Consider the following 15,000-nt stretch of genomic DNA (forward strand, 5'->3'; position numbering starts at 1 on the left):
CCGTGTGCGTTCTTATAGTGTCTGGCAATAGCCGAGGACTGTTGCTTATGTCCCTTTACACGATTGTGTAAATGTCCGCGTGTGTAGCCTACATAACCTTCATCACAAAGGTCACATTGAAATTTATATACAACACACTGCTGATTTATGATCGGCGGCTTTGCCTCTTTCACTTTCAGTTCCTGTTCAATGTACCAGCAGAAAAATTGAACAGGAACTGAAAGTGAAAGAGGCAAAGCCGCCAATCATAAATCAGCACTGTGTTGTATATAAATTTCAATGTGACCTTTGTGATGAAGGTTATGTAGGCTACACACGCGGACATTTACACAATCGTGTAAAGGGACATAAGCAACAGTCCTCGGCTATTGCCAGACACTATAAGAACGCACACGGGTCGATCCCTCGGGACCTGCTTAAACGCTTTGAGGTGCTCAAAAAATGTAAAAACAAATTTGATTGCTTAGTGTTTGAAATGTTATTTATAAGAACACTTAAGCCTAGCCTCAATGTGCAATCGGATTCCATTCGTGCTAAAGTATTCTTATAGCCAATTTTGCACGTGCTTATTATGTTAATTCTTAGCGTCAATCGTTTTTAATACTGTAATTTTAGCATCATAGAACATTTTTACCTTGATAATGGAGTGATGTCTACTCCGAAACGTCGGTTTAACTTGTTATCTCTAACTTTTATAGTTTTAAAATCCATGTTAGTTAAAATAATTTTTGGAAGAACAGACGTGTAGGTACAGATGTATATAGGTATCTATAGATTCAGGTTTTTTTAGACTATTGTTTTCTGGAAGCATTAATGATGTAATTTTAGTTTTAGGGGACTGTCATGTGTTGTTGGATCAAGGAAATTCTGTTTTGAGTCAAGTATGGTTGACAGTGGATAGTTGTTCCTGAAAAGGCTGAAAGGAAGCTTTATTGCCTTGGACTTTTTTTGTTTACACCCCACATGTTTGTTCTTTTCTTACATGGCAAAATTTATTAATATATTATGTGATTTGTAGCTGCAGCTAGAAACAGTGTCCCATGCATAAGGTCTCATTGGGGTTGATGGCAGTAAAATAATTTTGGTAAAAAATATGTTTAAAGTTTTTATCATAACTTCTCATCTTGGTCCTGTGGGACTTCAAACATGCTCTACCATTTTGCACAAGGAACTTGTCAATCAACCGTTACCTTTTGGTGTATTTGCAATATGATATTTTGGATAGCAATTGATATATTTTTCTGATCCCTTATGTGTAGATATCCTATGTCTGTCACATAGTTAGTTTTAAGCTTTTATTTCCTGTAGTGTATCTTTATTATAGTTAGCACATGACCCCACAAGCATGTGTTATTGCTTTAATATTGATTGTGTTTGAATAAAGGATATTGTTGTCTTGTCTTGTAGATAATGCAAAACAGCCTCAGTTGTATTTGCATTGTTTCTGAATGTTACTTTTAAAGGGCAAACCATTAAAAAGTGTACAAAGTTTGCAGGAGTTCAGGAAAAATATTCAAAATATTCATTGATTTGAAGTTCCTGAAGCAGGTAAATCTTGAAGAGTTTACGCAACCATATTTGGAATATACGGCATTTCTTTTTGGGAATGTTCAAGTCCACAGAATTCATTTTCTTTATGTTGAGAAGTACTGACTGTTGACTCCATGGGGTTCCCCATTGACGAGTAAAATCGTCTGGTGTTAGACAGAGCAAAATACTCTGGGTTTAGACAGAGTAAAATACCAAGTATGGCCGGTTTAGGGGTGAAAGGGTTAAAGTGCAATCATTACTTTGACTTTCTTTCTTCATTTGAACCAAAACAAAAGTGACTAATCATCACCTCCACCATTGCTATACAACGGCTTTGGCTTTTAGAACAAAGTATCAAAGTTGAAGCTGGTGGCTCAAGGAGTAAACTTTGCAAAAACGTTAGGTTAAAAATACTTTTATGGTATTTGAGTATTATTGTAGAACAAATTTGCATAATATCGTTTAAGTCATTAAATCAATGAGAATCCAAATATGAGGATGCAGTTTGCTCAGGAGGGGTCTTTTTTTTTTTTAAACAACCCTTAAAGGTAACAGAATCTTGTTTTCTGGATGTAGGCTAAAGAAATCTGACCCCTTAGGGGAACCAGTTCTACGTAAATTGACAAATGACTGGCATTTTATAATTCATAACACTTAGGTAAAAGCTACTTGCTTGCTTACCAAATTTTTCTACAGTTCCATTCATTTTTCAGATTGATAGCCTTAAATGTACTGCAGCAACTCTGCCCACTGTTTGGTCTCAGTATCATAAGTACCCCCTTGGGGTAGTTTGTTCACTTCACCACCATTGTTTAACCCTATCAAGGGACTAAAGCAAGGATGGAAATTGATTACAGCTTAAATAAATTGGACCACTTTCCACTTTTTTTACTTCTTACACTTACTGCATTCAACTTTAATTTATTCATCCTTTGGAATGGTAGGAATGCTTACTATTATTTACAGCAATTGCTAAAAAATTCATTGCATCTAATGTTGAAATATTTTTTACATATGAGTCTTAAGTATTTATGAGTCAATGAGTCATGAGTCAATGAGTTAGTGCAGTTACCCTAACCCATAAAAGGAAAGCTAAAATTTCATAGAGTGCTTAGGCCTAATCACTGAAATGAGGGCTTAGGCTTGATCAATAAATTATTGCTATATTGACTGTGAGTCTCATTGACTCATGACTCATGACTCATTGACTAATTGACTCATAAATCATGGGACCTCTTTACATGTGGAAAGGTAACAGGAGTTATTTCTGTGAAGTCTTATCCAGAAAACTGCAACATGGGATTATGTCCCTTTCAAATGTAGCTTTGTATGCTTTTGCTCAATGTCTTTGAACGATTATTACGGAAATATGAAGTTATGGTTTTTCTAAAAGTTAAATCTAATGCAAGGGGATCAAAATTATTGAAGCAGCTGTGTTGCAACCAGAGTCCGCAAAGAGAGATTAGATAATTTGTTGTACTGGAAGTACTTAGTAGGCCAGCGTGAAATTTGTGAAGAGTTTTGGAGGGTGGCACTGAATCACCTTCAACAAGTTTTCTAAACTTTGAAAATACCTAATTTTATATCCTCCTGCTGTTTTATTGCTGGAAGATAACATCAATTCCTGATTAGGTAAGTATTTTTGTTGTCACATTAACCCACTACAATGTGGTGAAAGCGTATTATTAGCTGTAGTAATATTTTGCTACAGTAAAATTCTCCCTGCTGGTAAGCTGGACTTTTGAATCAAATATTGTTGTTTTGGCTATTCAGAGTTAACCTAATCTATGTTTATTTCTATAATTTGGAGGAAAGCAAACAATTGGCATTTTGCCACGCCCAGATTAGTCTCCTTTAGGGGTCACAAAAAGCTTGAGCCACGCCCAGATGGTCTCCTTTAGGGGTGAATTCAAAATTTCCGACGAGCATCCCCGTCTGTTCCATATGGGAGTTCCCCCCCCCCCCCCAGGGCTTCTAGTGTACCCAATATGAGGTGCTATGACATGTCAAGTATGATTTTGGTTATTATTACTGCTAAATTCACTTTAAACTTTATTTTTGAACGACTGAAATACATTTCTTAATTTTCCCTTTGGTCTTAATAAATTTTCCTCTAGGGACCTCTTGAATGGCAATTTTAACAACTTAATTTTGAAAAAAAATGCGAAAATCTTAACATTTTCTGTTAGATGCGGGACCCCGGGGAAACAGTGTGTAACTATTTAGTTGGAAGAGAAACCATTTGGAAATTTAGTGGTATCTTTTTTGTTCCACTTTTTAAAAGATAAACGCATGAATTGAAATCAAGATGGTAACCATTAGCTGGTAAGCTCCACAAACGAATTTCCACTCGAACACTAGCCTGGGACCCGTTTCTCAAAAGTCCCGAAAACTTTTCGGGCCCAAAAACCCATCTGTAAAGTTGCCAACCGCTTGTTTTAGAAAGCCGATCTTTTAACATGTTTTCAAGGTAACGAAAAGAAAAATAACTGTGAAGTTTGACGAATTAAATGCTCTCCGTTCTTGAGATACAAAGGGAATTGTGATACCCGAAAATGGCCCGTTAAGTTTCGGGACTTTTGAGAAACAGGCCCCTGAACCGAGACTCGCGTTGACCTTGAAATTTTAAAAGAAATTTCCCTCGTAGCCCTGTTGGCTTAAAAGAGAATCTCGCTGGCATGGAAACGCACTATGCAGTCTACATTCGTCCGTTTTACTGGCCTGAAAAAGGGTCTTTTTTGTCGACGGAGATCTAATAAAATTGATCTAATAAACACCGAATTGCAGCCATGTTTGATTTGAGGTATTGAAGTCACATGACAAAGCCTCGACCAATCAGACATTTTTCGCCAGTGAATGCACGATTTGCGCTCCCTATCTGGCGCATGCGCAGTCGTTTTTCAGCGCAAAGCTCTCGAGTCGCTGGCCAAGAGGATCGCAGCTCTGGGAACGAGAATGTGCAGAGCCTTTCTCGAGAACGCCAAAATCGAGCAAGCAAAAGAAAGGTTCTGCTAGCAGGGTGGGTGGTATCATGAGACCTGCAGAGCAAAACAGCGCGGGGATTACACCCACAACATGCCGCCCTTTCAGAGAAAAGCTGAGGATCACAAAGTTTATCATGGATGCAGGTAAGAGTCGTTTAGCATGGCGAGCAGTGAGTATCCATCCACAGGCTCCCCAAGCCCAGTGTGAGGGACTATGTATAACGACTCGCTTGTATGGGAAGACATGGACTGAGTGAGACCTGAGAAGATAATTTTACGAAAAACTTCTCAATTAACCCGTTGTGGGTCGCTTCCTTCCTGCAGTGCTGGAAATAACAGTCGGTCATCGGACATTGAAAAATGTCCAGCCAATTTCACATTATGCACCTATCAATGTTAAGCCCCAGGGTGGGGGGGGCGGGCTGACCCAGGGGAATTTGACATTTTCGTGGAAGCTAGCGTCAAATTTCCCACCCCTGGGCACCTACAGACTGTCAAATTCCCCCACCCCCGGGAACCATTGGAACATCACATTCATGCCCTGGAGTAACCTTTTTTTCATTAGATCCTCACTTTTCGAACACCAATGAATGTTCTTCACTGTCGATTTCAAAGTCCCTTTTAACAGCTGATGGAAATTTGTCGTGTAACACGAAACCTTTCCGCTGCTCACAATACCGAACAAGACCCTAACATTTAGCAAAACAACCTGAACAATATTAACCAGCTTTCTAATCAATCAAGCGTGCACTATGATAGAGTGGAAAATTCATGAATATGTAGAAATGATACAAAAAGTAATCACAAAAAAAAGTAGAAAGAAACATTCTCGTACTTGTGAACACTCCAGCAAGGACTGATAGAAGTGATGGGCCGTATTTGCAAAAAGACAAGACCAGGGGTGGAGCTAGGATCCGAAATAGTTTCTAGGGGGGTCCGGGGGCATACTCCCTCGGGAAGATTTTAGATCTTAACTCTCCAAAGTCCCCTTTCCCATGTTTCTGACCGACTTCCGTAAAACGTTGAAAATCAGTATGGATCCACCTCTGAAGATGGATTCGCTTACCTTTCTTTTAACCACAGTGTCCAGAAAAATCAGGAAAACAAGAGAAGTCCCATCAAAACCAAGGTTGAGGATAACTCATCTCCAGGTTCTCTCGGTGTTCCAAGATGGCGGACATGTCAAATTCCCGACCATGGGGCAATGCCTACATGTCAAAATCCCTACCCAGGGGAAGGCTCTCTGAGTCAATTTCCCGTAGGTAGCCCGCCCCCCCCACCCTGGGGCTTAACATTGATAGGTGCATTATGATCGGACACGATGTCCGAGCCAGTCTCGCCAACACATTTTCACTTCTTCTCCACTTGAAGTCGAAGGTTCCAGATGTCTATGGAAAAGTAATTTCTTCAGCCACATTTGAAAGGAATACCGGTCGTTTCGCCAACGTGTCAGTTCGCCAACGACCTGTTCGCCAACGTATGAAGTCGGTTCGCCAACGTCTAATGTCAGTTCGCCAACGCTTATATGTCAGTTCGCCAACGTCCAAGAACACCTTTTTGGTTGAAAATAATTGTCAATTAGATAAGTTGCAATTCACCTCATGAGAGGGATTGTTGATGTGAACCGCCATATTTGTTATTGAACCTTTCAATGCGCCCCCGAGGCTGTCGAAAAGCCTCGCCTGCAGGTTTCGATACTGCTTCCACTGGACCCGCTTCAGTTTTTCATCGGACACAAGCCTGATGGTGACGGCTGTAAGTTTACTTTCTGATGTACTTATACACCACATCGTCCTCAGAATAGGCTCTCTGCAGGCCAAGCTCTTGCACCTGAAAACAAACATAGCCAAACACATAAGTTACCTAAATTTGGTTTATCAACGGAGTTGATAATGTAAATTGACCACCGTACAGAGATTCTAAAAGCTGACGTTTTGAGCGTTAGCCCTTCGTCGGAGCGAATCCGATTCGATTCGCTCTGACGAAGGGCTAACGCTCGAAACGTCAGCTTTTAGAATTTCTGTACGGTGATCAATTTACATTATCAACTCCGTTGATAAACCAAATTTTTGTATACTACTTCCCCACCGACGCAGCACCACAGTTTCTTTAGAAACTACCCCTTCACTCACATAAGTTACCTAGTTAAACACCTAAGTTACCTAGTTACCTAGTTTTTATATGTTCAGTCCAAACTAATTGCGATAACGTACCTTCCTCTACTTCTTCCCGTACTTCTTCTTGTAACAGAGAGAAAAGAGAGCGGTAGAGAAGCAGGCTGTAGGGGGAACATTAAATAGTTGAGTGGGGGAAGGAAAAAGTTTTGCCGCAAATATTTAATCACTGTTTCAAGCAATGCAAAAACCCTCTGCGAGAGTAGAACAAGCACGTAGGCGAAACTTGCGGGAAACAAGTGAACGCTTCTAAGCGCATAATCAAACAAACATATTTCAACTCAATGGCTCTTTAACTACGCAAATGTTTAATAAAAAGGTTTTACAGCAGGTTTATGTTCACAAATAAAGCCGTGGATGGCGTGGGAGAGAGAGAGGGAGATTGGGGAGAGTGAAACGAACATGTTCAAGCCGAATCAAACAATTCATCTTGGATCAAAGATCACATTATCTTCTTTTGATAATTTGTAAATACTTTTCAGGTCTATTTCACAAAGTATTTTGGATGTTGGCGAACTGATATATAAGCGTTGGCGAACTGACATTAGACGTTGGCGAACAGGTCGTTGAACGTTGGCGAAACGACCAGTTACCTTTGAAAGAGATAATGTGTTTCACGAAAGATATGCAAGTGCAGTACAGCTCAAAGATAAGCGAACTTCGCACAAGCCTGTGCGTATGTTTCAACAGTATCTACGCCTACGCGTATGCCTTTGTTATTAACTGCCATACACTGTACTTTTGCTTTTTGTGGCATTGTGTACAAAAGGAAAGGAACTTTACTTAAGTGTCTAGTCTTCTAGCGCTGGAGCACTAAATGTAGTTAATGAATGAAGTTTTTGAAGGGACCAAGGACGGACAACCCCTGGATGACATTTTCATTGGGAGAAAAGCTTTTTATGCCCTGAGCGGGATTTGAACCCACGTCCTGGGATAGCCACGTAAAATCCCATTCGCCATCTAGATTGGCCATGTAGCCAGCATGGTTGCTCTGATAGTGCAGTGGTGATTACATCGAACAGGTAATCAGTTTAATACCGTTTAACACTGTTCTTCAGCACTCATTAGAGCTAAAATGATGCTGCGTTATTCATACAAAATTATAAGACAAAAGGTGTAAGAGAAGAAGTGTATAAAAAATGTAAGAAAACCTGTGTATTGTTGCATAATCATATTACATAATATGTAAGTTACAAAAAAGCTCATTAAGTAAAACAGTACATGAAATATAAAATGAAAAAGAAAGAGCGAACTCTATTCCGAAGTACGCTTAATTTGCCCAACACCAAGATTAAGGATTAACAAAAGGACTTTAAGTTTATAAATCATGCAATCAGGTAACCTTACAAAGAGTGCAAACGAAATCCCAAGAGAAAACCTATGGGATAATGCCATAATGCCAGAGAATGCCTATTCAATTTTACTGAAAGAAGGCATCATAGAACCAAGCCTTTCACCATGGCGCGCACAGGTCGTTGTGACTAAGGATGAAAATCACAAGAAGAGGCTAGCCATTGACTACTCGCAAACAATTAACAGACTCACACTTCTAGATGCTTTCCCGTTACCCAGAATAAGAGACATAGTCAACAAGATCGCCCAGTACAGAATCTTCAGCACTATTGATCTCCGAAGTGCATATCATCAAATGCCTTTCAAGGATGACGACAAGCCTTACACAGCCTTTGAAGCTTAAGACAATCTCTCGCAGTTCACCCGCTTGCCCTTTGGAGTTGCCTGTTTTCAGAGAGAGATGATGAAGTTAGTAGATGAGAATGATCTTGAGGCGAGCTTACTATTTGTGGCAAGGACCAAGAGCACTGCACCGGTATTGCAAGGTCACAGGTTCAAACCCTGTTGAAGTCCTGAATTTTCCAGGCTTCTCTATGCAATAGTCCTCTTTACAGTTGTGTGCTTAGTTACCTGGCCTTTAAATGAAAGGGAGGCTGGTGTTGACCTTGTTATGATACAGACCTCCCTCCTTTTCTTATGTTAATGAGTTGATGTCATGTTAATTAGTAAGAATTTACATACATGTAAGAAAAGCAGTGAGGTTTCTATCTAAACAAGGTCAACTCCAGCCTCACTTTCATTCAAGCATAGAACTGTAAAATGGACTACTGCTAAAATTGCATCCACAACTGCGAGGATCATACTGTAGCTTCAGTTAATATCATTACTGTGAAATGTAGACAATTTAAGCAATTGTCTCTTTATAGACACCTGAAAAATTCAGGTTGCTTAAACAGGGTTTAAACTCATGACCTCTGCAATGCTAGTGCATTGCTCTACCAACTGAGCCATGAAGCCACACAGTTGGGAGCAAGTCAATTTTGTTGGGCTCATTTGTTCCTGTGAAAGAACTCAATGAATGAAAGAAATGTATGTATTGTACACACTACATACATTTCTTTCATTCAATTTTGTTTTTATTATCATAGGTCTTAGACTAAACCTGCACTCAGTTGCTTGTGCCTCTGCTTGTCTTTTGTATCATCGCATTGTGAAACACTTCTCCAGCAATCAATCCGACTTCAGATTGAACAATGCTATGGTGAGTTTCCTGTACCTTATGGCATAACTAAGAAAAACTCCTGCATAATAATTATAGTAAGCTTTTTTGAATGATGTTTGAGCACAATCATGGACAAGGTTTCAGGGAAAAAATACCATTTGTATAACTAACCCATTCAATGAAGGTTTGATTGGTTTTAATTTATATCACAGACCACAAACACACAAATTTAGACAAAATTAATCTGTGAGGTAGAACTATTGTAAATGGTTTGTTACATGTATCTACATGTATTTGTTAAGAATTAACCAGTTTTAAGCAATAATAATCATTATAAATTATATTTATTATAGTAGATACTGATGAAATACTAGCCTAAGGATTTTCTAAAAAAATCATATCTTCACAGAGTGCAGTGAAGATACGTACATGTACTGTATTAGTGTTTTTTTATCTTTCACGTTGTCATGTGAAGATATAGGTGTCATCATGAATACTAAGTAAACACAATTAGCCAATAAAAGCGAGTTTCCCCTTCATTGTTGGATACTTTTGTGCTGTAATATAATTTGAATAAAGCAAGTTGTTTTTAATCTGGACAGTTCATCAGTATCTATGTCCACTCCTGTAATAACAGCTTGGCAAAACGAATTTTATCTTCTTTTCCTGTTGGTATTGCACAGTCTCCTTTGCTGCGCTCACAGTTTGTGAGAGAGAGTATCAGCACTCAAAGATAAAATTCATATCCCTGCACGACCATGTAATATACTCTTTGTCCACAATAAAAAATTCGAATTTATTTTTCCTAGATGCAGCTCATGGATTTGAGTAATTTGCTTACCTTTAAATTTATGTACTTACTCCTGGTATAGCTTGTTGGAAGTACTGCTTTATACCTGGCATCTAAAATAGAGGAATGCCCTTGCAAGCTGCGAGATGTCATAAATGTTTCCTACAGGTGACAAAAATAGTATGGAAATTGACTAAAAACGGCTCTCTCACAATCCCTGGTAGAAATCCTGGCCAGGTGCCTAAGTAGGATCTTAGTACGATCCTGTTAGGATCGTGCTCAAGACCCTACCAGGATCCTGTAGGATTAAGATCCTATTTAAGATACTTCTGGATCCTACAGGATCCTTGCCGAACAACATACGCAATGAAACTAATTTTACATCTTTGCTTAAGACTTATTTTTTTAATGTACATGTAACTTATAATTGGGATCTAATTAAATACATACTATACTCTTAGCCCACTGACTCGCAGGTGTTCCCCATTGATGAGTAAAATCGTCTGGTCGGTTTGGATGTCAAAGGGTTAATGGGGACATTTTCAGTGAGTGTCTGAGTCTGGCCAGTTTTGGCCAGTTTGGACGGCAAAGGGTTAATTAATCTTATTAAAACATACTTTAAAAACTCATTAATAATTCATGAGCCTAACAGCCTATCAAAACACAGATAAAACGTCACATGTATGAGCTTTATATCCTGATAAAACACTCCTCACTAGTATTATTTATATAAAGAATACTTATAGGGCATAGCTTGTTTTTCTTGTATGCTAATGTTCACCTCAATTTGAACCATTGTTTTGAGTCCAGAGGGACACGCTCTTTGTGGAATGTTTTTTAAGCATTTCAAAAAACTCGCAGCAAGTGTTTTATCGGGTCTAAAAACACTTGGGTACACCTCGTGTTTTAAACCCCGATAAAACACTGCTGCTCATTTTTTAAACATTACATATACTACATGTACTTCTACCTTTTTTATGTGCCTTTGTAATCAATGTATATTTCAGTTACACCATTTCTTTCTGTCACGCGTTTGATTATATTCATATAGATATTTGTGTGCTATAAATTTTAAAATTATTATCATTATTAAACAATGCTTGAGGACAAATTTTGTTTATATCCTTTGTTTATTTTGAGAAACTGATAATACATAATTATAGTCATAGTCAGTCAGAGTATATTTACCCATGAGGGGCTTAGGAGTCGTAAGTCATTGAAACGCTGTTGAGCAACCATGATATATCACTTCAGAGGAGACCACAACACCGGGAACTCAATGCCCTACTCTTTGCAAATAATGTGTGGGTTCTTTTACGACCCACAGGGTTGTGAACCTTGTAGGGCTGTGAGTCTGGGCCTATGGTTTAAATATCATCCTTATCTGAGAAGACTAGAGAGTAAAGGTAAAGGTAAATTAACTTTATTTAACGTCAGCAGTTCCTTCACCTACGAGGCTGGTACAATGGAAGCCGACGGTGTGTTCTTTACCCCCCTCCCTCTGTCAGTGCTCCGTTTTAAAGTGCCCCTGTGATCAAAAAAACCACTTCCTTTTTTCCTTCAGATTTTGAAAGTGTGTTTGCTTAACACCTGACTGGCAAAATTTTGCGCTTTGATTTTTATCCAAAGGCCGTTTGCTTTGAGTGTAAGTTTTGAATTTCATGGTCAGCCATTACTCACGTTCAAAACTGACCGATTGGACCTCAGACGGTTGGATCCAGGGAAAAGTGACGTCAAAGGCTCACTAACTTAAATTTTCAGCGTGTGAACGCAGCTTATTATATATGCAAAGCGTGAGTTTAAAAGTCTGAAAGCCCGAAACCTCCGTGCTGCATATTAATTCTGTGGCGTACACACATATTGCATTCTTAAACTAGTGAGCCTTTAACGTCATTTTCTCCTCGATCCAGCTCTCTCAAGAACATAATGTTAGTAATGGTGGACCATTAAATAGGAAAATTACAGTTAAAATAAAGAAGTGTCTTTTTGAAATCAAGGCTTAAAACGTGGGTCACTTCGTGTTTTGTTAACATACCGGTAGTTTTGAAATCCAAAAAAAAATATGAATTGATTTTTTGCTCACAGGGGCACTTTAAGGGCTTTTAAAGCTATAGCTACAAGGATCAAAGGAAAGTCGAAACAGACGTTTAAGTCACCGAGGATCGAATCGGGGACCTCTTTCTCCGAAACCCGTGCACTAGCCAACTGAGCCACGACTGCTCCTACATGTAATAATAACTAACCACCTAAGTCTAACCATTTCCTGATGTCATTACAAATGCAGCACTTTCTCCCCAGTCAAAGACCTTGAGAGTTGGTCCAGCTGGAGTCAAACTCACGGCCTTTCGGATGGCAACCTGGTGTTCAACTTACTGAGTCACCAGTGCACGGATATTAGTACAATATATAATACAGTACATTAGTAATTTCATGCATTACTTGGGAAAAAAAGGGTTTCAGGGGAGGGACAGGACATCACAAGGAGAGGAATGGTTTTTAATTCCTAGACTGCATATTTATTATTATTATTATTATTATTATTAAATTATTATTATTATTATTGTTATTGTTATTGTTATTGTTATTGTTATTGTTATTATTATTATTATTATTGAGCACTGTCCTTCTGAGTATCTTAAGAAGGATTTCCTGTCCTATTCTCGGTCTTGATCACTGTCATAATCTTATTCAAGATCCTGATAAGCAGTGGTTTCATTAGAAGCTGGTCACCTGCGGTATACAGTCGTCTGTTTGTCAGAAATTTGCCTCTCAATGCCAGCTACTCTTCCTTGATTTTCACTCAAACACTTGTAAAAGACAAATTAAAATGACCGCCCTTACATTGACTAGCCCAGGCATCTACTTCAAAAGTTATTGAAACCCCTGAGTGATTAACATCCTATTCCTAGTCAGGATCCTGTAAGAGCCTATGTAGGATTTCTACCAGGGAATTGTTAGCTCACACAAGTTATTTCTCATAAAATGATTAATAATAATTATTGTTATTATCAAAAGAGTGATTATGAAATTATTGTTAACCCTTATAGGAGGTTATCAAGGTTTGAAACACTTAGATTGGCTCCTGGTCGAAATACGATTATACAAAAAAGCAATGATTTTGCTCTAGTCTGTTCTTTGTGTTTGTGTAGAACATTTACACATACTCATTTTGTGTGTGGTTAAGGGAAAGCAAATGTTCAAGTGTACATGCTAGGGTTCTAATTTTTTATTGATTTAAAGTTTGTCAAGCCAGTTTAAGTTTCCTTTTCCTTTCTCTATTATTTATTATCATAACCTTAAACAAAGGAAAATCAAAATGAACTGGTTCAAAAGATTTTGGTGGAGCATAAATCTAACCTCGTAGACCTCTTTCATAATGGCAGCCAAAAAAAACATTCTTTTGCTTTGATGCTAAGAAGCCTTTCTAGCCTTGCTGCGTGTACAACGCACAAATTTTGAAAGAGTATTTGTTTCAAAATGAGGGCAGTTGGTCTAATTAACATAAATACAAAGAATGAAAAAGTGGTTGCCATTTATGCAAGTGGTCTATTCGCTTTTAACATAATCCGTGTTAATTTTTCTTAAAAATACTGCATATAGATCGATGTGAAATGGTTCCTCCATTTTATAGCTCTAATTGTTTCACATAAACTAACATCAAATCACACTAGTTAGTTGCACAGTGCCTAAGTTTAAAAAAGAAAAACACTTTTTAGCAGAATAATACCTGATGGATGAGTTTGTAGATGTTTCTCCTGGCAGATAATGTTAATGTGTATTGACTGTCATATTCCTCCTTTCAAAGGTTGTTACATAACGATATGGTGCCTTTGGATGTTGGATCATTATACTGGGAATTGCACGATAGTTTGGTGAATTGTGAGCTAATGATGCTTAGAACTCTACAGTTTCATGTAACTTTTAATAATCCACACAAGGTAATATTCTATAATCTCTTGACTGTTAGCATTCACATGTACAGTACAGTTTGCTTTCTTTTTGCATCTATTGTTTGTTTCTTTTTTGGGGGGGGGGGGGCGGGGGGTGTAGGGGAGGGTGTTCACACAACATGCATTGAATCCATCTAGAAAGAAAATTATCATTTAAGCCACTTTTGACCTAATTCACAAGAATTTGGGTTGACAGTATCAACTGGCACCTTGGAAATGTTTATCCTGGTTTTTTCTTTCTTTTATCACTCTTATAGTACCTTTTACATTACCTTAAATCACTTGAAGACTGGCTTGCGGAGGAGTCTTTTGATGCCATTGGACAACTGAGCTGGAGTTTGTTACAGGATAGTTTCCACACAACATTGTGTTTGCAGCACAGCCCATCTAATATTGCTGTAGCAATGATATACTTTGCACTTAACTGCCTTGGAATTACTGTACCAAGTCATGGTGCTCAAAGCACTTGGTGGCAGGTAGGTTTCAGTTGAGTATTCAGTTTACAAAAAACTTCTTTGTCCAACCTTCATCAGTGCGCTTCTGTGTTACATTGCATCTTGTGCATTGTATACATGTACATGTATTGCTCAGGACACTTTATGTTCCTTCTCTGCCTATTTCCAGTTCTAGTTCTGTTCATATTTTACCATTTTAACTACATTAGTGATTATTGATCACAACACACTTCAGAGAGATTATTGAATAATGATCAGACAAAATCATTGGGAATTGCAGCCTCTCCAAACAGAATTTAAATCGACTAAGATAATATTATGTAAGTGTGAGTCTCAACTAACTTACAAATATATTTAGGATAACAGACCGAAAAAGCAAAGAACTATGATCACGCAAGCGATATACACTCGTACTATAAAACACTCTACTAGAACTTGGTCAAGTCAGAAGACGGGTTTGTGCACCGTGCCACAGCTGGGGGTATAGACTATGAGATTAGTTGGCTCGTTCTCCTCTCTGTTCCATCATGTTTTTCCTCGGCTACTCTGGTTTTTTCCGCCCTTTAAAAAAGCAGAATTTGATGTAATATGGTTAGGGGTCG

At 38.4% G+C, this 15,000-nt stretch overlaps 1 protein-coding gene and 1 long non-coding RNA gene across 2 annotated transcripts in view; both read left to right on the forward strand.

Moving 5' to 3' along the window:
* LOC137990572 (uncharacterized) overlaps window positions 1-1,418 on the forward strand; it is a 7,108-nt gene extending 5,690 nt beyond the window's left edge. Inside the window, exon 2 of the long non-coding RNA XR_011121516.1 lies at window positions 829-1,418. This is a non-coding gene — a long non-coding RNA (uncharacterized lncRNA). The remainder of the gene's footprint in view (window positions 1-828) is intronic.
* A 2,753-nt stretch (window positions 1,419-4,171) lies between these two features.
* LOC137992670 (cyclin-Q-like) overlaps window positions 4,172-15,000 on the forward strand; it is an 11,956-nt gene continuing 1,127 nt past the window's right edge. The window contains exons 1-5 of the mRNA XM_068838145.1: window positions 4,172-4,658; window positions 9,130-9,242; window positions 10,076-10,161; window positions 13,799-13,931; window positions 14,201-14,419. Coding sequence (XP_068694246.1) covers window positions 4,562-4,658; window positions 9,130-9,242; window positions 10,076-10,161; window positions 13,799-13,931; window positions 14,201-14,419 — 648 coding nt within the window. The 5' untranslated portion in view covers window positions 4,172-4,561. The remainder of the gene's footprint in view (window positions 4,659-9,129; window positions 9,243-10,075; window positions 10,162-13,798; window positions 13,932-14,200; window positions 14,420-15,000) is intronic.

Source organism: Montipora foliosa, chromosome 2 (assembly GCF_036669935.1).
Source record: "Montipora foliosa isolate CH-2021 chromosome 2, ASM3666993v2, whole genome shotgun sequence".
Taxonomy (NCBI): Eukaryota; Metazoa; Cnidaria; class Anthozoa; order Scleractinia; family Acroporidae; genus Montipora; species Montipora foliosa.